Source organism: Zingiber officinale, chromosome 1B (genome assembly GCF_018446385.1).
Source record: "Zingiber officinale cultivar Zhangliang chromosome 1B, Zo_v1.1, whole genome shotgun sequence".
NCBI classification, from domain to species: Eukaryota; Viridiplantae; Streptophyta; class Magnoliopsida; order Zingiberales; family Zingiberaceae; genus Zingiber; species Zingiber officinale.
In genome coordinates, this window is record NC_055986.1 from 154,144,496 (window position 1) to 154,166,898 (window position 22,403).

The following is a 22,403-nucleotide window of genomic DNA, read 5'->3' on the forward strand; positions in this document are numbered from 1 at the left end:
TATCCATGACAGAGCCATACTCGGATCGAGATCTCCGCGGAAGAGTGAAACGAGTCTTCATCGACTCGGCCGGAATCCTAGCTCGCAATGACGATATCGATGATCCGTGGACTACCAGAGCAAGCACTCTGAGCGATACTACGGTGGTACATGGAATAAACCGGAGGAGGAACTCCGGTCACAGATATATCGGAGCATAGGCCGGTGGTACCGCCTGGGGACAAAAGTGGTGGCATGGAGGTGAGAAAAGGTACTGGATATGGTGCATCAGAGGCACCGGGGTACAGTGTCACCGTGTCTGCACACCGAGGTCCATGTGGTGGTAATCAATACTGTCATACTGAGCGTATGTCTGTACACCAATGGTACCGATGGTACGGTAAATGTGGTAGGCGTGGATACCACTGTGGCCAAAGTAGGTATCTCTACAGAGCTATCGAATTTGAGAGCCCGATGCTCCCGCTGCATCCCGAGTCTGCAGGCTCACTGCCAGTGGGCATCTCTGGCATATCCGAGATCCCGTGGTCCTCGTACGTGGTCGCCCAACACCACGTCTCGCAGCTATACGAGTAGATCGTCTCATATCTGTTAAATTAAATTACAGATATCAATACCAATATAAAAACATAAAATAACAACATACCTATTTGTTGTCTGGAGATGTTCCGTCGCTGTCCAGTCCCCAATTTGACCTCAAAATTCCGTACACGTATATCGTCGGAAATCCAAATAAAATCCGAAACGGAATCCAAACATATACGTAATCGAAAAATCCGTGCAACCTAAATAATATCCGAATACCAACAATGTATCCGATAAATCTCGAACACCAAAAGGTGTATCATAACCCGCCCGATACCAAATAAATTGTATCGGATAAATCACGAAAATCCAAAATACTAAAACAAAAGATCGTAAACCTGCTCCGATACCACTAAATTGTCACGCCCGGAGGAGTCCCTCGTCCGAGAAAATTTGATCTCCGCATGGACAATCCAAACTTTCTACATCTCATAAATACCTCACCACAAGCGGCTGGAATAATAACAACAAAATAAAACATCACCACGCAGTTATATATAATCTATTCAGCCTCTGGCTGTCACAACCACGCAGTTAAGATAATTAAACAGTAAAATAATACTCTGACTCGAAATCCACCCTACTCCACTACACTCGTAAAGCTCATATCCGACGAACTCACCTCTTCTGCCATCCAGGCAGGCATGTAATAGAATAAAATCCAAATCCAAATCCATCGCAATAATAAAATCCATACAATATCCATAAGTAGAATAATCCAAAACATATCATGTTCAAAACAAAGAAAAGAAACCAAAGAAACCAACATATCCTCGAGGTCTCAGGGACCAAAGACTACGCAAGGAGGACTAGCGATCGAACTCCTCCCGACAAAGATCAACCCCGAAAATAACAACAATGGAGGCGGGTGAGTCCAACACTCAGCAGTACAATTGATATGCAAAGTAAAGAAACAACACCTAGCACTAATCATGCGAACCTGATAAGAAAGATAAAATGCATCTCAAGTAAACAGGAGAATACTGTACTAACCAGTTCCCGAGTATAAGGTCAAACAGTCCGAGGGATAAGGAAATCCTGGATGCATGTCAAACATAGGTATCCAAATAATATGCAGCATATAAATGCAGCAAACACAAACACAACAATAAATGCATCATGCATATGATGCCAATGATGCGGCCTGGTCACCCGACGCCACGATCATTTCACACACAATAGTGAGGCCGAGTGGGTAGGGTGATAACCGTGCACTCTGTCATCACTACTCCCGATGAGTGACCGAGTGGACGGGATGTCAGAGTACACCTATCCTCCTACCCCAAATCATAGATGGGGAGCGCACTCTCAACTCCCGGTACACGATGACGGGAGGAATCCCTGCCGGATAGTTGTGTCACACTACCCATGAGCGGACCAACGGTGCCTAACAGAGTCCCTCAACACACTCTGCTGAATCGACCACTAACCCATGAGTGGTGGTGTGCGCAATGGTCATGTGCTCAACAATAATGGAGCGGACTATCGACACAAGATGCAATCATGCAAATGATGCATGGCAATAACCATATAAACATCCCGACCTAATCCATATATATAGAAAAGTGCACCCAGGTCAACGAATCATATCAAAGGTACATGAAGGTATAAAAACCTAGGTCCTGAACATGGTGAAGCATGGTATATCACTACCCCCTATAAGCATGTATAAACAGGTAAACTATACATGAGATGCAAACCAATCAATCAATCAAGCATGTACCAAGATTTGGGTAGTGATTAACCGAAAGAAATAAAGAACATAATTAATGCAACATGTTAATTTCATTACTAAGCATATCAAAGACAAAAAGTCAAAAGTACTCGCCTCCGAAAATAGAAAGGTCCAATTCCGACTCCGAGATACTCGTCTCGCGTCAAAATCCTGTGTCACCAATATACGTACATTTATTTAGCTAGAAGTCAACGAATAGCTAAATAAAATCTCAACGACCAATAGGATAAGATCCTAAACAAACTATTTCATATTCATCATCATAATAATCCAATTCCAACCTAACTCAATGTATTTACCAAATCTAACAATTCTCTACATCATGCATCAACTCCCTATGTCGTACCTCAAATCACAGCCTTGTTCAAGAACAAGAAACTGCTGGAATTTGTTGAAATCAACGACTGCCAGATCCACGAAACCCCACACCTGTGGACCAGATCAGAAGAAAATCAAGCATGCAACCAAATGTTCCAAATACAACCCACTCACCTTGTTGGCTCGGCAGTACAGTACCAGGGCACAAAGAGGGCAGCAAGGCAAACGTTAGGGCATGGAAGCAAACAGTCTCCAGTGATAGTCGGCACTGCTCAGTCTGTGGCCGGAGGCAAGAGGTGAGGAGATGTGTCGGCGGCGGTGCTAGGGCACGGCGACGGCGGCCGACACTGAGAAACCGGTGCCGGCAGTGGCGATGTCGGCTAGGCAAAGAAACTTGGTCGGCTGCCGGTGCTCGGAAGAGGAGAAGGAAAGGGGTGTGCGGCGGTGGTCGGCAACTAGGGCTCGGGGAAGAAGTAGAGGCGTCGGCGGTTAGGGCAAAGGAGAAGTCGGGCGCGCGGGTGGTTTCGGCGTCGGGTGCACGGGAAAGAAATAAGAGAAAAAGAAAAAGAAAATGGAAAAGAAAAATAAATCTTTTCCTCATTAAAACAGGGTAACCTAAACAGGCTTTTCCGGACCCCGTTTTTATCCCCGTGAACTTATCCGTACGAATTTCGAAAAATTCCCGAAAAATATCCAAAAATTCCTTTATTAATATTCGCCTATTTTCGGTATTTTACATGTAGAGTGACCACTGCCTTGGCATCGGCTTGTCCTTTGCAAGTTTACTCGGCGGACCACCTTGATGAGTCTAGTTCCTTACCTTCTTCGTCCTTCGGATGTGTAAACCCTTCCTTGACGGAGAACCACATTGAGATGTCGGTCTAGAGATAATATTCCATGCGGCTCTTCCAATATTGAAAGTCCGCTCCGTCGAAGTAGGGTGGACGATTGGTGCTAAACCCTTCCTTCATAGTCATCTTCTTGCTCTTTAGGGTGTTAATCCGGATGAAGAGAACCTCGCTCTGATACCACTTGTTAGGATCTTCGGATGGCTAGAGAGGGGGGTGTGAATAGCCTCCTCTAAACGCTTAAGGAATTTCTTCCTACAAATCGTTAGCGCAGCGGAAATATGCAAACAAAAATGTAATACACGAAAAAGAAAGACAAGCACCACTAACACCAGTATGTACGAGGTTCGGGGATAACTTGCCCCTACTCCTCGGCGTGTCCGTAAGGTGGACGATTCCTTGATCTTTCGGTAGATCACACCCCGGATAAATTCCGGCTAAAGATTTCCTCCTTCTCGGTGGAGTAACCTCTCCACAAAGTCTTCAGAGATATGTAAATGAAGCACAAGACTTATAGCAATCAGTGGCTAGAAAGAATGAAGAATACGCTCACAGCCGCACGAAGACGACAACAGAGCGCAAGAAGGAAAACAACAGCTTCTCAGCCAAGAGCTCGAAAAAAACCTTTTCACTTGCTTGATCGATTCTTGTTCTTCTATCATCTTCCTTCTTCTTATGCCTCTGTTTTTCCACTGCGTTCAACTTGTACAGAATCACTGTCAACCTGCACCGAATCGTTGTTGCAAGCTAAGGCGTCGCCAATCGCTCTTCCTCCTCATCTGATTCTCTGAAATCACACCAATAGAACTCATGTTCTTCACAGGTGTCTCTGAGCTCGAACCAATAAGCAAGAGTCAAGCTGACTGTCAACTGATCGCAGCCAGATCGCAGTCAGTGAACGTTGATACTCCAATTGCACCATTTGCAGCGAAACACAGTAGAAAGAAACCTTTGTTTTATTCTCCTAATGGAGTTTAATTTGAATTTAAGCATTGGCATGATACCTGCAACCTGCAAATTAAAAAGCTCACAGCAGATGGTTAAATCAGACGAATCAGAAGTTGCAGAGAAACTATTATCGTGGATCGGTCAGCAGACCGATCCATAACCTTTCTGACCGATCAGGCCATAGCCTGATCGGTCCAGGAAGGCTCTGATCGGTCTGTGGACCGATCAGTCTATAGGTGGATTGGTCCACAGACCGATCCCCTATCCTTTCTCCCGAAATCCATTGCCTCCTGATCGGTCACCAGACCGATCAGTAATTCTCACAGAGAGTTACTGATCGGTCACCAAATCGATCAATAATTCTCACAGAGAGTTACTGATTGGTTACTGATCGGTCTGGTGACCGGTCAGATAACCATAGTATCACTGGATCGGTCAACAGACCGATCCAATGCCTATGTAGGTTTAGAGCTTCCCAGCCCTAAACCCTAAAGCCTTGCTGATCTAGAGAACGAGCTACCGAGCCCTCTCTGACCTAGTCCGGAGAACGAGCTACCGAGCCCTCTCCGACTTCCACGTCCGGAGAACGAGCTACCGAGCCCTCTCCGACTTCCACGTCCAGTCCAGAGAACGAGCTACCGAGCCCTCTCTGACCTAGTCCGGAGAACGAGCTACCGAGCCCTCTCCGACTCCGTCCGGTCCAGAGAACGAGCTACCGAGCCCTCTCTGACCTAGTCTAGAGAACGAGCTACCGAGCCCTCTCCGACTCCGTCCGGTCCAGAGAACGAGCTACCAAGCCCTCTCTGACCTAGTCTAAAGAACGAGCTACCAAGCCCTCTCCGACTCCGCGTGCCAAGTTTCCATACTTGGACTTTTCCCTTCCATCTGATCAACCTTGATCAGTAATCAATCTGAGTTTAATTAATATCTGATACAAACTTAAATCAGTGTCAACATCAAAACAACAGCTAGGTCAGACTGTATCAACAGCCCTGACCTTCTGAATCTGATTAATCAACTTCTTACAATAGAAAGTTAATCTACAAATACAATATAAATGAAAATTAATCTTTGGACAATTATAATTGTCCACCTTAATTTTGAAACATTGAATGATTTGTCCGTCAAGCTTGTGCTTAGCTACAAGACTACCCTCGTCCCTAAAGAAGGATTTCTCTCCTCACTGCTTTTGTGTTAAAAGGTCTCTTAGAGGTTACTCACTTGGTTATTCAGGACTTATTGTGTGAAGTGTCTAGTCTAACTGCCTATTAATCCTTCGGGGCTTCTGTTGTTGCCTAATATCTGGTCTTGTTGACCCATCATAATTTCTCTTACTTAGTATTTGGTCACTTGATGTACTAAGTCTTTCGTTGATAGTGTCTAGTCTTACTGATCAACTAAGATTTTTCTCTTCTATTTAGTATCTAATCACTTGATCTATTAAGTCTTTCTTTATTAAGTGTACACTTAACAAACACATCAAATCACACATAACTTAACTTTAAATTCTTCTATCATATTCCAAAAAATAAGTTTGATATGTGGTACTACCTCCACTAACATTTACATTACATTTTTAAAGATAATCTGCAAATTACCCAACCGGTAAATTTCTAAAATGTCCAAATCACGTATCCTAATTTTAAAATTACCAAATCAAGTACCCAATACCATTTATGGTTCCCAATTGATTGCTATAGTTAGCAATCGATTCGGGATATTGCTCATAGAAATACTATATTAAGAACACTAAATTTTTTAACACGAATAAGATTTTTTAATCATTAAAAAAATAATCGATTGCTACACTATAGCAATCGATTAAAACTTTTTTAATAATTAAAAAATCTTGTTCATATTTAAAAAATCTTTGATTTTAATATAGTATGTCAAATTAATATTTGAGGTTATGAATATAATAAGAAGAAATAGACGAATAAAACTTGGTTCTGTATCATTCCGAGCTCTTTAGGTCCATCAGTCAATTTCAGTCAAATCTAAGCCAAAACCAACTGATGGACGTAGAGAGGTAGGAATGACATGAACCAGGTTTTATATGTTCGTCTAATTCTCTTGATTATATTCATGCTCTCAAACATCAATTTAGCGAACTATATTATGAGTAGTGATTTTTTCAACATGAATCAAATCGATTCATATTTAAAAATCACTATTCTCAATATAGTGTGTCAAATTTATGTTTAAGGACATTGATATAATTAGGAAACTAGATGAACATATATAATCTAATTTTATATCAATCTAAGTTCTCTAGTTCTATTAGTCAGTTTTAGTTAAATCTGGGCCAAAAAATGACTTATGGAGCTAGAGAGCTCAACATTACATGAATCCAAATCTTATGTGTTCGTCTAATTTTTTAATTATATCCATACTCTTAAACATTAATTTGATTTTACTATATTGAAAATGATAATTTTTTAAATACAAAATAGAATTTTTATGTCTTTATTGTGTTGTGAACAATATAACAAAAATTATCAGCAATCAAATTATGTGATAATAGAAAGGAAAAAGAGAAGTCGAGGAAATTTTTAATAGGTATTTGTTTATATGTGAATAATATATTTTTAAGATTGAAGTTTATTTGGAAAGAGATCTTCATAAAATTTAAAATTTAAAATTTAAAGTAGTTTGAGAAAAAAAGTTTAAAGAATAAAAAAAAGAATCGTATTGTACAATCCAACAAAATTTAAGATAAAATTATAATAGTTTACTTATTTACAAGGAAAAAGTATTTTATTTTTATTTTAATAATAATAAGGAGTAAGATACAATATTCTAAAATACGTGGAGGGTGATAAATGAAAAGAAACTATGGGCACCAAAATGGAATTTTGTGGAACGAAAGGGAGCGTCGTGGTTTGAGCATCAAAATCACCCCCACTTGCGAAGGCAGTCTCAGTCTCACACTGAAACATCGCCGGCCATTTCGCCAGAATCGCCGGTCGCCGCCACCAATCAAGCCATCCCCTTCAACCCGATTCCTATCTTTGCTTCTGCCCCCGCTAATATGGATTACGAGCGCATCCACAAGCCCTTTCCCTCTCAGGTAAGTCTCCGTCTCTCTTTGTCAGCTTTGAGATTCCCGATCAAATCTGCATCTTTGGACCCTCATTCGTCGCTTGGGACGAAAGTTCGTCTCTTTGCGCCCTTTCGCCCTATCCGATTAGTGTGCATTGTTTTTATTCCTGATGAATGAACGCTGAAAGGACGAGAGATGAGAGACTGTTGGTTGGTGTTCATGCTGTTTTACGATGACCTCATTTTTAGTGTATCTGAAACATTGTGCCTTTTTGTGATTTAGAGCGGTGGATTCTCCCCGGCCCGACTGAGGGCGATGCTTCTTGGCGTGGAGAAAAAGAGGAAGGAAGAGGAAGAGATGGTAACGAAGTTCTCCTTGAGGTCTGATCTCCCGGAGTGCGATGACAGACGTAAAAGATCTCTCATATGCTGCTATGTTTGAGTAAAAAAAAAAAAAGAGAGTGAATTTCCCTTGTGGATTGAGGAATTCATCTTGCAGGAACCAGTACGGCCGAGAGTTGTAAGGATGTAGAGTGTTCCATCTTCATGGACACTGCAGGTGGTCATAGAGCACGGGACTATGCATCAGGGACGGCAAGGACTAGGGTCCAAGAGGAGGATGGCTTGGATCCGGAGAGTATCTCCTCTGGGTTTGAGTTCCAGAGGGCAGAACGAGCGCCGCCACATCGTATGGTTTCAATGTCAACGTTGATGGCTCCCTTCTCGAAGCCAGCACCCTCGAAGTGGGATGATGCGCAGAAGTGGATCGCAAGCCCGACATCGAATCGAGTCGGCGGTAAAGGCAATGGAGGGCAGATGAGGAAAGGTGGATTGGTGGCTCACGGGAGCCGCCATGGGATGACAAAGGTTGTTTTTGAGGTCGAGGAAGCAGATACAAAGAGAGTGGATGGATGCCAAGCAAAAAAGGACTCAGGTGGAATTGAGAATGTGAATTGGGTGGCAAATCCTTGTTGTATCATGGATACTGTAGGTAAGCCTCCTACAATAATGGAGGATCCTGTTGCTGAGGTTGCTGGTGAGTAGACCTATGATTAATTCTTCATTATGTGTTTGTTGATTGCAAGTTTCTCATATTTCTCCTAGGTTTTCCGAAGTCAGATTCTGGGATTATGATCTAATGATTCATTTTCAAACAACATCATCTTCTTTTTTTACTTTCGACAAGGAGCTAATATAGTTCATAGTAGATTAAATCGATTAGCTGCTGAAAACAGACTACATCATACTCAAGCAGACAATGATGGAGAATCTTAACTATTAAAGAAAGCACAAGTATGATGGAAAAATCAGCTGTATGCTCTTCAGACAGAAGTATGGCATGCAATGTTCTAACTTATAAAAAGGGTGCTGGATTATACATGGTCATCAAAGGATAGGTTTAGAACATTGAGTGATAACTAAGAGCAATTGACAACATATGATTTGTTCACATGAAATGCATACTAGCCATGTGAGGGGTGCAAATTAGTAGTGCCAGATGTTTTAGAAATAACTAATATATGTATTGGGTGTTATCAACAACCCCTTTTGGGTATGCTTGTGCATAGAGCCATTGTCTTTAGTAGAAGGCAAAAGTGGTCCCAATTGACTGGACTACAGATTGAACAATCTAACATGACTCGCTCATCACTTCTAACATTGGCTGAAATTATCAAAAAGTTACATACTTATATTTTTCGTTTCATTTGAACATAGCCAATTGTTGCATCTTTGTTGAATTGAGTCAATTAGCTCATACTAGTTCTTATAATCCTTTTGATCATCCTCCCTTGACAAATATTTTTCATTCTTCCTCTTAGTCTATTATTTGATATTGCATGGATAAATGAAGCTCTAAGAATCCATACTTTTAGGACTTTATGTGGAGATTCAAATTAAAATACCATTTTACAGCCAAAAGTATACATATGAGATTTGTGAAGTTATGCTACTAACTTGAACTCCATGATTAGCGCTGATGAAAGAAGCATAAGGTTAAAGCACAAATAGGGTCTTCTCCCTAAATTTTGCATCACAATGTTACCTTTCGCATTACTTCACTACCAACTCAAGCCAATATATATAGATTCACATAGGTAACTTTACATCATTTGTTTTAGCAAGTAGAATCCGCTATAGTGTGTGTTCTTGCATCCAAAGAACACTGGTCTAGGATTTCTAACAGCCCTGGTTGCAAAAAACCTAAAAATTATTAGTTCGATGCCTTAGATTAAAGCTACAAACAGAAGAAAAAAGGAGGGAGATATTTTCGCTACATCAAAGTATACTATAAAAGAACTAATAAATTGTTGATTGTAAACATAAAACAACTCCCTTCATCGTTGACCAAAATATTTAAAAAGAGTATTTAGTTTTGCCGTCTTTTCAGCTATAGTACTTGTTTCTTTGTTCAGTTTTCTTTTGGTGACCATCAATTTGATCTCCTCAAAAGTTCAAAAAGAATACAGGTCTCCTGCCAACAATAGTTCTGTTAGTGTATTTACTCCAAGTGTGTGCTCATGGCATTGCATTATTTAGTCAATATAGGCCTTGAGGAATGTACTTAAGCACATGATGGAATCAAGTGATGAAGAATTGAGATATCTCAAATGTATATTTAAACTGATGCAACAATGATGCAATTTTCTGGCTTTAATTGATGTGTGTGTGTGTTTTCATTATATATTAAAGTTGAGTTCTTATTATGTATTAAACATTCTACAGTCAATCTTAGTCAGCATGACCCATTGATGTCCGTCCAAGGTACCACAACATTTGTTGCTCCTGCACCCACAATTAGGTCTGTATCCATGAGAGACATGGGTACTGAAATGACACCAATTCCTAGTCAAGATCCATCTCGGACAGGAACTCCTGTCAGAGAAACCTCACCTTTGCACAGCCCAACTTCTTCACTACCATCAACACCACGAAGCTCTGCGGCATCAACAGCAGAAGTCCAAATTGCTCCAATTGCTCGTCATGATGATTCAAACAAGAAGGAATTGTCTGAAAAGGAGCTGTTAAAGAAAACAAGGCGAGAAATTCTAGTTCTTGGCCAACAACTAGGTAAGACAAATATTACAGCTTGGGCCAGTAAGGAAGTGGAGGAAACTGTTGCATCTGTTTCTCTGGAAACTTTACCTCTAGAAAAGTCTACTAGAAATGTCATTGAAGCCCGAGCTGCTGCCTGGGAGGAGGCCGAGAGATCCAAGTATCTAGCTAGGTGATTTATAGTTTAATGCTTACAGTTTGGCTCCATTGAGATCTTGCATATAGAGAAATTATTCATTTTGTTCTTTCAGGTTTAAACGTGAAGAGATCAAAATCCAAGCCTGGGAAAATCATCAGAAAGCCAAAACTGAAGCTGAAATGAGGAAAATTGAGGTAGGCACTTATTTTCTTTGCTAAATATAGTGTGTTCTTTTTGGATCATACATTTGCTAATGAACTAAATTTGCTTCTTCTTTGATATAGAGAGTTGAGTAATTAATGCTTCTCTATCCTGAATCTTACCATATGCACTCACGCTTGGAAAACCCACATGGTTCGGATGTTTCTGGAATTCCTATTGAAATGCCTTTCTTCTTTCCCCATTTTTCCTCACTGAACTATAAATTTTCTGCAAGTCTAACTCTTGGAATTTTACTTTGAGATATTGATGGCATCGGGAAAACATATTTCTTTCTCATTTTGGGATAGTTATTCTCCTTGTAGAATTTTAATAGTAATTTCTTTAATTTTGGCACTTCACTGGCAAATTCAGTGAATTGATCATGAGCTTTCTAGTTTTTTTTTACTTCTTTGTAGTCTCAAACCTAAGCCCAAGGAGCTAAACAGTGCAGTTGTTGCTTGAAATCCATCATTTCAGACCTATGATTTTACGAGTTTAATAAGTCAAATTTCTTTCAGATTGATTTACATATTTCAAAGATTTAAGTAGTTTATTGTATCAAATACAAATCTCACACAAAGGAAAATATCACACGGAGAAAAGAAAAGTGAAAGCCTTATTATTGAAAAAATGGTTATTACATTGGATGACAACAGACTTAATCCTAAACAATTAGGGAACAGGTAAAGCAAATTGGGAATATTTTTATTTTATTATTTATGTCAAATTAAAAATTAATTATCAAACGGCTCAACAACAACAACAACAATAATCAAGCTTTATCCCACTACGTGGGATCAGCTATATGAATCCTTTTACGTCATCGGACTCTATCTCCTACTATATCATCATCTATATTTAAATAAATTTTATCTTATTTTATTGTTGCTAACTAAGTCTTTTTGGTTTTTCTCTTCCTCATTTGATGTGTATGTTTGTCATAGTTTCACATCACTTAATTGGAACATTTGTTGATCGTCTAAGTACATGTTTGTATCATCTGGTCCAACGACTTTTCCATTTTGCATCCCATTTACAGCTTGTTCTTCTTCTAAAGTTAAATTAAGTTGGTCACATAAATCTTCATTAAAAAGTTGATGAAAATACTTCTTCTACCGTTCTTTTATTTCTCCATCGTTTACTAGTACCCTATTGTACTAATCTTTAATATATTTTATTTGGATAAGATCTCTTGTGTTCCTTTCGCTCACTTTAGTTATTCTATAAATGTCTCTTTCCCCTTCTTTTGTATCTAATTTTTAATATAATCGTTCAAAATTTTGTCTTTGTTTCATTTACTACTTTCTTAGCCTTTTTTTAGCTATTGTATATTTTTTAAAATTTTTCTTGTTCTTACAAATATAGTATTCCTTATAAGCTGTTCATTTTTTCCTTCATTTCTCTTGTACTTCCTCATTACACAACCAAGATTCCTTTCTTGGTGGTACATGTCCTTTTGACTCACCGAGTATACTGTTAGCTACTATTTTCAACTTTAATATCATCTTATTCCATGTCATATTAGAATCATTATATAGTTCACCTAATGCTTGTACTCCTACTTTTTCCTTAAATATATTTTGCTTCTCATCCTTTAGCATATACCACTTAATTTTAGGAGTCGTATATATTTTCTTTCTATTGATACTATGCTTAAGACATATATCCAATACTACTAACTTATGTTGAATAGTTAAGCTTCCTCCAGGGATGACTTTGCAATGTTTACAAATTTTTTCCCTCTTCCTAACCATAAGTCAATTTGCAATTTATTATTCTCACTTTTAAACGTGATCAAATGTTCTCTTTTATTAAAAAGCGTATTAGCTAATATAATGTCATATGCTATTGTAAAATCCAATATAGTTTTCCCTTCTTCATTTTTCGTTACAAACTCATAACCTTCATGTACTCTCTCATATTTCTTAATTTTCACTCCAACATGCCAATTTAGATCACTTCTTATTAAAATCATTTCATTAGCGGAATATTTTGTAATATTTCATCTAGGTCGTCTCAAAATCTTGATTTGGTAACTTCATCTAATTCTGTGCATATATGATAATTACGTTCATAATTTTTTATGTCACTATTATTTTAAAGGTTATAATTTTATCCCCTTTTCTAATTACTTTTACAACTTCATCCTTTAACGAACTCTCTATAATAATATCCACTTCATTTCTTGTTTTACTTTTTCTTGTGTACCATAACTTAAAATCTGAGTTCTCTATCATCTTTATCTTCTCGCCTACCCATTTTGTTTCTAGTATATACAAAATAATAATTCTTCTCCTAATCATCGCATCTACTACCTCTATCAATGCTCGAAAAAATACCCTAGGCGACCGCCTAGGCGCCGCCTATGCGTTGTGCGGTAGTAGGCCATGCAGGAAACCTAACAGGTGGGTGACCTAGGCGGCCCAACCGCCTAGGCGGTCCTTTGCGGCCCTCGGCGAGCTTCAGCGAGCCTTGGCGCCGCGATGATATTTTGGGCTTTTAATATGTTTGTAAATCTAAAATCCTAAGTTATTTGTTTGCTCGTTTGTGTAAACATCTTTGTCTTCTCTCATCGTCTATCATCGTGGTTGCGGGCTTCGTTGCTTTTGGTAAGTTTTTACTTTTTTTTGTTTCTTCTGATAAGTCGTCGTTGTAGCACATCTCTAATGGCGTCGGACGAGTCGCAGGACGCATCCGCAGTATTGGTGCAGGTTGCACTAATAATCTGATTTTGATGTATGACAAATAGGTTAAGTTAGATGTGTTGTTTGTCTAACTACTTTGCCAAGTGTGCAAGAATTGACGAGTCTGAAGGACCAAACATCGGGCTGAAATCCAGCTAGGTCTGCGGAACCGGATAGAGAGTGCGAAGTCCAAATAGGTCAATGGGTCGACCTGATATCTGGCAGGAAGTTCGGTGGACAACCGGCAAAAGTCTAGTTGGGTTTGCGGACCTGACAACTGGCATGAAGACCTGGTGGGTCAAGAGGTTAGTCAAACCGACTGCAAGTTGGTAAGTAAAGGTAAGTCACTGGAGAAGAATGACTCGGTGAAGATGCGTACTGGTTGAGGGACAGTAGGCGTCGGTCCAGTTTAGGATCATTTTGGATCCCTAAACTGAGACTTTGACTAGATCCTGGTCTCAGGGAGACGGGGTCTAATTACTACTCAGTATTATTGTGCTAACACTTATCTTGCAGGTTATTATTTGGTTTATTAGACTAACACACCTTGCAAGGCAAGAACACAAAAAGTCTCGGGTGAATAGTACTTGAGGCGCCTTCCAAGGGTTGGAAGGCGGAAGATGCCTTCAATCATTGAAGGCGCCTTGGCACTGTTCATAGAAGGCGCCTTCAGTTCTTTGAAGGCGCCTTCCGCAAGATAAATTTTGGACCTCGTCGTAGATAAGGCACAGTAAAGTCGAGATAGAGTTTGTCACATTGAAGGCGCCTTCAATACCTATGGAAAGCGCCTTCCACACCCTTTATAAGGGGGACTCTGACTAAGCTTCAACATGCAACAGTCATACGATCATCTGCACTTCCAATTGGACTTCCGAACACTCCAGCTTCCTGCTACAACTCCCCTGCGACGCTGCCACACTCATCTACTGCTAAGAAGCCGCCCAAACACCGAGCTCGAGTCGACCAACTTCGGAAAAAGTGTTTGGTAACTTTAAATTCTATACATAATTTTTGCAAAAGGACAAATGTAGTGTGTTACACTTGTTCTGACTTTCTTTATACTCAATTCCCTCTTCTGGCGGTTCCGGAAGAGATATTTTAGTGAATTACCCATCGATAGATCTACGAGACCTGAGTCTTGGCGAGGAATCGTCGAAGGCTGCGACTGTCGTGTCTGATTCTGAATTTTTACTTGTGTTTTTTTTTTATTTCTGTGTCTTCCGCTGCGTATAATTTACTTTTTAAAATCGAAAAGAACGAGTTTTTCAAAACCATGTGATTCACCTCCCCTCTCACGTGCGACTCGATCAACACGCAGTTGCCAGAAGCATCGCAGGACGCGTCCGGTGGCATCTCGCAATGCTTCCGACGGCGCCGGACGCTTTCTATGATGCTTTCGGTGACGATGGAAGCAACATCCGACTTCGCTGGACGCGTCTGAAGGCGCTGGACTTCGTCGAACGCGTCCGACGACGCTTCCGGTGGCGTTGGACACCTCGCGGGACTCGTCTGGTGGCGGCGTCACGTCGTTTTGTCGTGAATCATGATTTTAAGTACTGTGCATAATTAATTTTAGGATTTAATAAAATAAAACAACTCCTAACTGAAATAATTTCAATAATAGGATTTCCTAAAGCCTAATTAAATTATCTCAATTAAATATATTTAAAATTTAATTTTTTTAAATAAATATTATTAATTTATATCAAACAGATTTAAATATATAAAAATTATGTTTAAAATTTAAAAAATTCTAATAAACATAATTAATTTATATAATCAGATTTAAATATATAAATAATATATTTAAGATTTATTTTTTAAAATAAATATTCTGAATTTATAAAACAGATTTACAAATTATATTTAAAATTTTAAAAATTCTAATAAATATTATTAATTTATATAAATCAGATTTAAATATATAAAAAATATATTTTAATTTTAATTTTTTAATAAATATCTAATACATTTTATTAATTAGATTAAGATATATAAAAATATATTCTCAAACTTGTTAATGCTATATTTTGTATTTTACTGAGTCTATTGTTCAACTGTTTTCTTTGCTCGTATTTACTGAGTCTATTGTATTTCTTTTGCACAAAATTGTTAGTTTTCTTTTCTATTTTTCATTTTTTGGTATTGGAAAGTTTGCATTTATTTCATCATACATAGTTAGATCTCCATTGCTATGAAATGGAGATTTGCATATGACATTTCCCACAGTCAACATAAATCAAGGGATACTGAGAAATCCGCCTAGCGGCGCCTAGACCCCGCCTAGGCGGGTTAGGCGCTTGGCGCTAGTCTGCCGCCCGAATAGCGCCTAGCGAATTTTAGAACCTTGACCTCCATTGATTTATCAATGAAGGCTTCTATGTTTCATGTTTCAAGTCTTAGACTGTTAGTTTTCCTATAATATTTGTTCTTATCAAATCTATGATGTGAGAACTCTTACATATTTAATACTACACCCAAGTTCTCATGGAGATGTAGTGGTCTTTGCCGATACGTTACAGTCGGACCCTACAACGCAAACTTTTGCATATTTTGCACCACACCCGAGTTCTGGAGATCTAGCGGTCCTTGTCGAAACGTTACAGTCGGACCTTGCAACACGTTCCTTCTAGGGAACAACCTAACATTAGCATAATAGTTTAATGCATCCATTCATTGAACATTTGTCATAGTTTAATGCTGGCTAGCAACTTAACGTAACCCTTCTCCTTTATCCGGACTTGGGACCAGCCATGACTGGTCTGTCATGGGCAGAATTAATTATCAAACTGCTCAAATTCAGAATTTGAAATTCAATGTTTGAATCTGGTTCAGTATATTTCTTATGAGTCCGTTGCAAGGTGAAAATGCTCAAATTAATTTATGGGGGAAAAAAATCTATTGGACTTTGAGTTGTCCTATTGAGTCTCAATTACAAGGTGAACATAGTTTTGGTAGTCCTCATGATCTGGCCAGCATTTGAGCTTCACCAAGAAGCAGCAGTAACAATTAGAATAAAATCTTGGAACAAGTTAGATTTGGCAATGATTTAATACCTCAAAGGGATATTTTACTCAATATCTTGGGGCTTGTTTAATTGTGTAAAATAACACTTTTCAGTTTCATTCTCAGAGAAAATGAGGACAGATAACCAGAAAGTGATTGGCTAGTAATGAAAATGGAAATTTGACAAAAATCAATAAATAATTTCAAGGCCTTAGCTCAGTGAGTCACAACAATGGCAGTAGCAGAACATTTTGGAACTAAGATTTTTCAATAATGTGATAGTTCAATGAGACATATAATCTAAAATACCAGTTGGTAAAATAGCTCTTGTCAGTTTCATTATGGACTGCAAGAAGGTGATGTTGGTTGTTGAAAATGGTAATCTGAAAAGAAATCGATGGCCTTAACTAGGAGTAACTCACAACAGTTCCCATATTGGCTGTTGACACATTGCGATTTGTTTTGGCTTGAATGACACTACACTGTACCATTCTCTTTTTTGTCAAGTATCTAGTAAGTCTTACTACCATCAACTGCGGCTTGAGTAGTTAAACCTTATATCTCATATTTTGGGAGGGGAACCTTCTTGTTTTAGCTGCTTATTAAACTGAACACATAATCTTATGTCGATCGGATTTTCACACAAAAAACTGAACAGTTCAGGGAACCATTAATCATCTTTTTTCTCTAAAAAGTCTATGTGTCTGTCTAGAGTGCAAGACCCAGTTATATTTGTCTCGCTATAAAATATCATTGTTCACGCTCAAAGCAAAATCTTGTCACTTTTTATTTTACTAGAGGGTTAAATCAGCATTTTCTTTAAGAATTTGTCTGAGTAGATTTTTATCTCTTTTTTGAAATTATTCTTCATGAATCTCTCAAGAAAAGTTTCACTCATAAACAATTTCCATTTATCATTTTTTGTTGGTTTCACAAGGCCTCACTTTTCATCATGCCGGGTGTTCAACAAGCTGATGGAGGTGGGGCATACAATGAATCAGAAACCTAGGCCTTGTTTAGCGGAGCACACCCTTCTTCTATTTCTAAAAACTCTTGTCATGATTTGTAATATAGTATTGCATAGTGACCTCATAAGAGGTATTCCGAATGCTTCATTCTTTACATGGTACAACTCGAACATGAATTCTTACACATGGGTTCCTTCATGCGCAGGTTAAGGTAGAGAGAATGAGGGCTCGTGCACACGAGAGGGTGATGAACAAACTAGCAACATCGCAGCACAAAGCTGAGGAGATGCGCACCGCGGCAGAAGCCAGAAGAAATCGTCAAGCTGCTAAAATTGCTCAGCAAGCTGAGTACATCAGAAGAACTGGAAGAGTTCCATCATCATTTTTCTTCTGGAGCTGCTGCACATAGTTGCTTTTGCTCGAGTGGTAGTGTATTCTTATGTAAAGAAGAAAAGTTTTCATGTGTGCAGAGATTATTTCTATCACTTTTACAATTCCAGCTATTCTCTACAGCAGCTTTTCTGCATTTGCCATCGCATGTAAACTTTTTATCTCAAGAAGCCTGTGGACTTTTCTGACAAACTCGAAGACATGATGGTCTATGAGTAAAAAGAGTGATGGACCACGAAAGATGATAACTCAAACCAGCCAGTATTGTTTGTCTGCAGCCCCACCAGGATCTGGTTGGAGTATCACGCAGCCTTTTAAGTCGATGAAGGGCCCTCGTGGATGGAACTCGTGTACTGCACTGCTTCCCACCATAAGAGATGAGTAGCCTTTACAGCAGTCTGATTTTACACACCCACCCCATCATGAACAACTCTCTCATCCTGCTGCTTCACACCACACTTGGTCCTGCAAAGCCCTTGACACCACTATGTCTCACTGTCCCATGCCCCAGCCCCACTGGTGAGGTCTCCTCCAGCTCTCTCATGGCATGATTTGATGAGTGGAAGATAGATTCTCACTAGGGCAATTAATTTCATCTGGACACTATGATTGCATCTTGGTATAATGTGAATGCCTGGCGCATGATAGAGTGAACACTAGAGCAAGTGTTTAAAATATCGCAATGGATCGTATACAGTGAGAACGAATAATTTGCACAAGAAAGTCTGCCACTTAAATGCGGGAGGGTAGCACATGCATGAAAAGTTGTGCGAGGCGATGCAATAAATCTCGCAGCGCCAGATGCCAAACTCCATAAATAACATGAGTTGTCGAGCAACAATTGATAGGTGAAATGGCTAGAGTGGGAGTTTAGGGCATCCCCATCCAAGATTTTTCCCAACTTTTTTTCTCCTTCTCTTTCATAATTGAAAAGGGTAATGTTAAATGGTCAAGATTTGATCAAAATTACATGATAAAAATATTTTAATAATATCACAATTATAAAGATTTCTAGATTCTAACCCACAAAATTTACTGAATTGTTGCAAATACATGATAAGACCAAAATTTATAAGAAAAAACTTATATCATTAATGTTAGTTCAATACAAGATGTATAATTTTGCGCAAGGAATAAATATCACATAGGAAGACAATAACTATTTTATTCTTGCAAGAAAATAAAAGTAAAAATAAAACAAAGAAAGTTAGGTAACTTAGAATGGAGGCTAAAGACGCGAAAAGAAAAGTAGAGTAACCACCGAACAATTTACTGTAGCAATATCCCACTGCAGAGAACATGTGATCGTCTAACATCAAGTTCAGCAATATCCCTACGATATAGAGGAGAAATCAAAGGGGTGAAGAGAATGTACCAGAACTAGGAATCAAAGATAAGTTACATTGAATAAATATGCGGAAATGTAGAACCTTGCGATTTTGAATTAGGGTTCTAAGAAGAGAGGGGAGTACCTGAAATCGTCCGTCGATGGAAGCATCTTTATCGCCAGGAAGATATGATCGCAAATTTCAACGGTGATTGACGTTGCGTTTGAGGTAGTATTCCTCTTCGATCGGAGATGCAATCGATCGAGAGCCGACGCGAAGGCAGACGACGACAGATCATAATTTTTTTTCTTTTTTGAAATAAGAGCCAGTGGTGACGCAAGTATATGTACTGCCCAGATAAATATGATGATTAGTGATATAATATCGATTTTAATTTTTAAATTGATATTATAAAATAATTTTCACAACGGATTGTTTTCTAAAATAACTATATATAAGTTTAAATTAAATTATTTAAACAAAATTTAAATGTTCTAAATTAATAAATTTATTAGCTTTTTAATTTGAACAATATAATAAGTAGATGATAATATCATTAATGATGGGAATTTTCAATTTTATCAATAAAAGTTCTTTTCAAAACTTAAGGATAAATGATTTAAACAAATAATTAATCTAACATTGAATTTGAGACGATGAAGCTGTGTAGATAAGTTTCCATCGACTAGACTACAGATGAATGATCAGAAAAAATAATAATAAATCTAGTCAGTTTTATTAATTAATTTTATGATGATTGATTTTAAAATAAATCGAGAATCGGTAGAAAACTTAAAAGTTCAGTATCCTTTAATTATGTATTTTATTTAAAAAAATATTATAAATATATCATAATTAGGGATCACAAACCTGAGTGACAATCTCAATATTTTATCATAACACTATAACAATTAAAATACTATAGAAATTTTCAATTTTATTGATAAAAATTCTTTCAAAAATTAAGAATTGATGATGGTGGAGGCAACTTAGCGGTTAGTGAACAATTAACCATCTATTTATGTATTTATTTTTTATTTTAATATATATATATATATATATATATATATATATATATATATATATTAAACTAAAAAATAAATACATAAATAATATTATAGTATTATTTTTCTTTTTTATTTCAAGAAGCAGAATATGCATTTGACTTCTAAATATTTGTCTGATGCAACCTTCCGAAAATATTATATAATCCAATGGGAGGGGGAATTTTTTTTAGACTTTTCAATGAATAATAATAATATAAACGAAAATAGGACGGAGCTACTATTGATAGATAATAATATAATATAATTAATAAAGATAATTTGGTATATAAAATTTTTGTTAATAAAATTTTGAAAAATGATATATTGTACGTGATCTTATTCTTTTTTTCAAAAGCTGACTTTTAACCTGCATATTATAATAAAATTATTATTTATTAAATTACGCAATCTATCTTTCATAATATTATGACAGAAAATATTTACCGTTGCAGTCACAACTGATAGCACAGGACCATTTCACGAGCGGAACACTCAGGAGACTGCCACATCATTACCTCACCTTGTAACACGAACAACCGCCCCACTATCTTACCTAGTTTTTGTTGAAAAAAAAAATTAGGATTATCGTTTAGCGAAATTAATAATAATAATATTATTATTATTATTATTTCGCTAAAAAACAAAATTATTAATAAAATTATTTTTATTAGGATTTTGTTATTTTTAAATTATTCAAATTTTATTTTTAATAATTTAATTTAAAATTTTTTTACATTTTTAAAATTTTAATTTTTTTTTATTTTTAAAATTTTTAAAAAATTTTATTTTGTTATTTTTAAATTTTTAAAATTTTTTATTATTTTAATTTTTTTTATTTTTAAATTTTTTTTATGTTTTATTTTTACAATTTTTTAAAATTTTTTATTTTTAAAATTTATATTTTTAATTTTTTTAAATTATTTATTTAAAAAAATAAATTTTTTATTTTTTTTAAATATTTTTTATTTTTTTTATATTTTTTCTCTTTTTTTCATGTTTTTTCTTATCGGAGGATATTTTTGGTAAAAAAAAATCGTTAACCCCGGAATCAAGAAAAACCTTAGTTTTCTAAGGTTTTCCGATTCCAGGCCGCATGACCCTTTTGCTGACGTGTCGGGCATGGAACATTACTCCGGAATCATCAAATACCTAAACCAAACAAGATTTTTGTTGATAACCTTGGATGGATAACCAAGGTTATCAAGAATAACCCCGAATCAAACGCACCCTAAGGGTGTGTTTGATTCAAGTTATCATGTATAACCTTGATTATATGATTACTAGGTAATCACATAACCAAGGTTATGGGGAATAAAACATAACCAAATGTTATTTGGTTCAACCTAGGTAATGCAACAAAAATTTGTTTGTTTGAAGGTTTTAATGAATACCTTAGTTTAATATTTTACCGTATTACCCTCAGTTACAAAATCAACTATACATATTATTATTATTATTATTATTTATTTTTTTAATGTTTTTTTACTTTTCTTTTTCTTGTATATTTTTTTACTTTTTTATGTGTTTTTTATTTTTTTAATGTTTTTATATTTTTTTATATTTTTTATTTTTTTATTTTTTTTACATTTTTAAAATTTTAATTTTTATTTATTTATTTTATTTCTAGTAATCACATAACCAAGGTTATTGGGAATAAAACATAACCAAATGTTATTTGGTTCAACCTAGGTAATGTAACAAAAACTTGTTTGTTTGAAGGTTTTAATGAATACCTTAGTTTAATATTTTACCGTATTACCCTCAGTTACAAAATCAACTATACATATTATTATTATTATTATTATTATTAATTTTTTTAATTTTTTTTACTTTTCTTTTTCTTGTATATTTTTTTACTTTTTTATGTGTTTTTTTATTTTTTTAATGTTTTTATATTTTTTATATTATTTATTTTTTTATTTTTTTTACATTTTAAAATTTTTAATTTTTATTTATTTATTTATTTTATTTTTAAATTTTAAAATTTTTAAAATTTTAAAAAAAATTAAAATTTTTTAAAATTTAAATTTTTTATTTTTAAAATTTATATTTTTTAAAAAATTTTAAATATTTTTTTTATATTTTTTACATTTTTTTCTCTTTTTTCCTTATTT

At 36.4% G+C, this 22,403-nt stretch overlaps 1 protein-coding gene and 1 long non-coding RNA gene across 2 annotated transcripts; one reads left to right on the plus strand and one right to left on the minus strand.

The window, feature by feature from the left end:
• Positions 1–234: 234 nt before the first annotated feature.
• On the plus strand, positions 235–18,107 carry LOC122043519. Its single transcript, XM_042604155.1, has 7 exons — positions 235–492; positions 7,262–7,501; positions 7,757–7,883; positions 7,973–8,509; positions 10,198–10,699; positions 10,779–10,860; positions 17,731–18,107. The coding sequence occupies exons 1-7, from the start codon at positions 235–237 to the stop codon at positions 17,932–17,934; spliced, it is 1,950 nt and encodes a 649-aa protein (XP_042460089.1). The 3' UTR covers positions 17,935–18,107.
• A 955-nt stretch (positions 18,108–19,062) lies between these two features.
• On the minus strand, positions 19,063–19,542 carry LOC122010636. The gene is made up of 2 exons (XR_006119907.1): positions 19,388–19,542; positions 19,063–19,248 (listed from the first exon to the last, which is right to left on the minus strand). It is a non-coding gene; the product is annotated as an uncharacterized LOC122010636 (long non-coding RNA).
• Between the last annotated feature and the right edge of the window lie 2,861 nt (positions 19,543–22,403).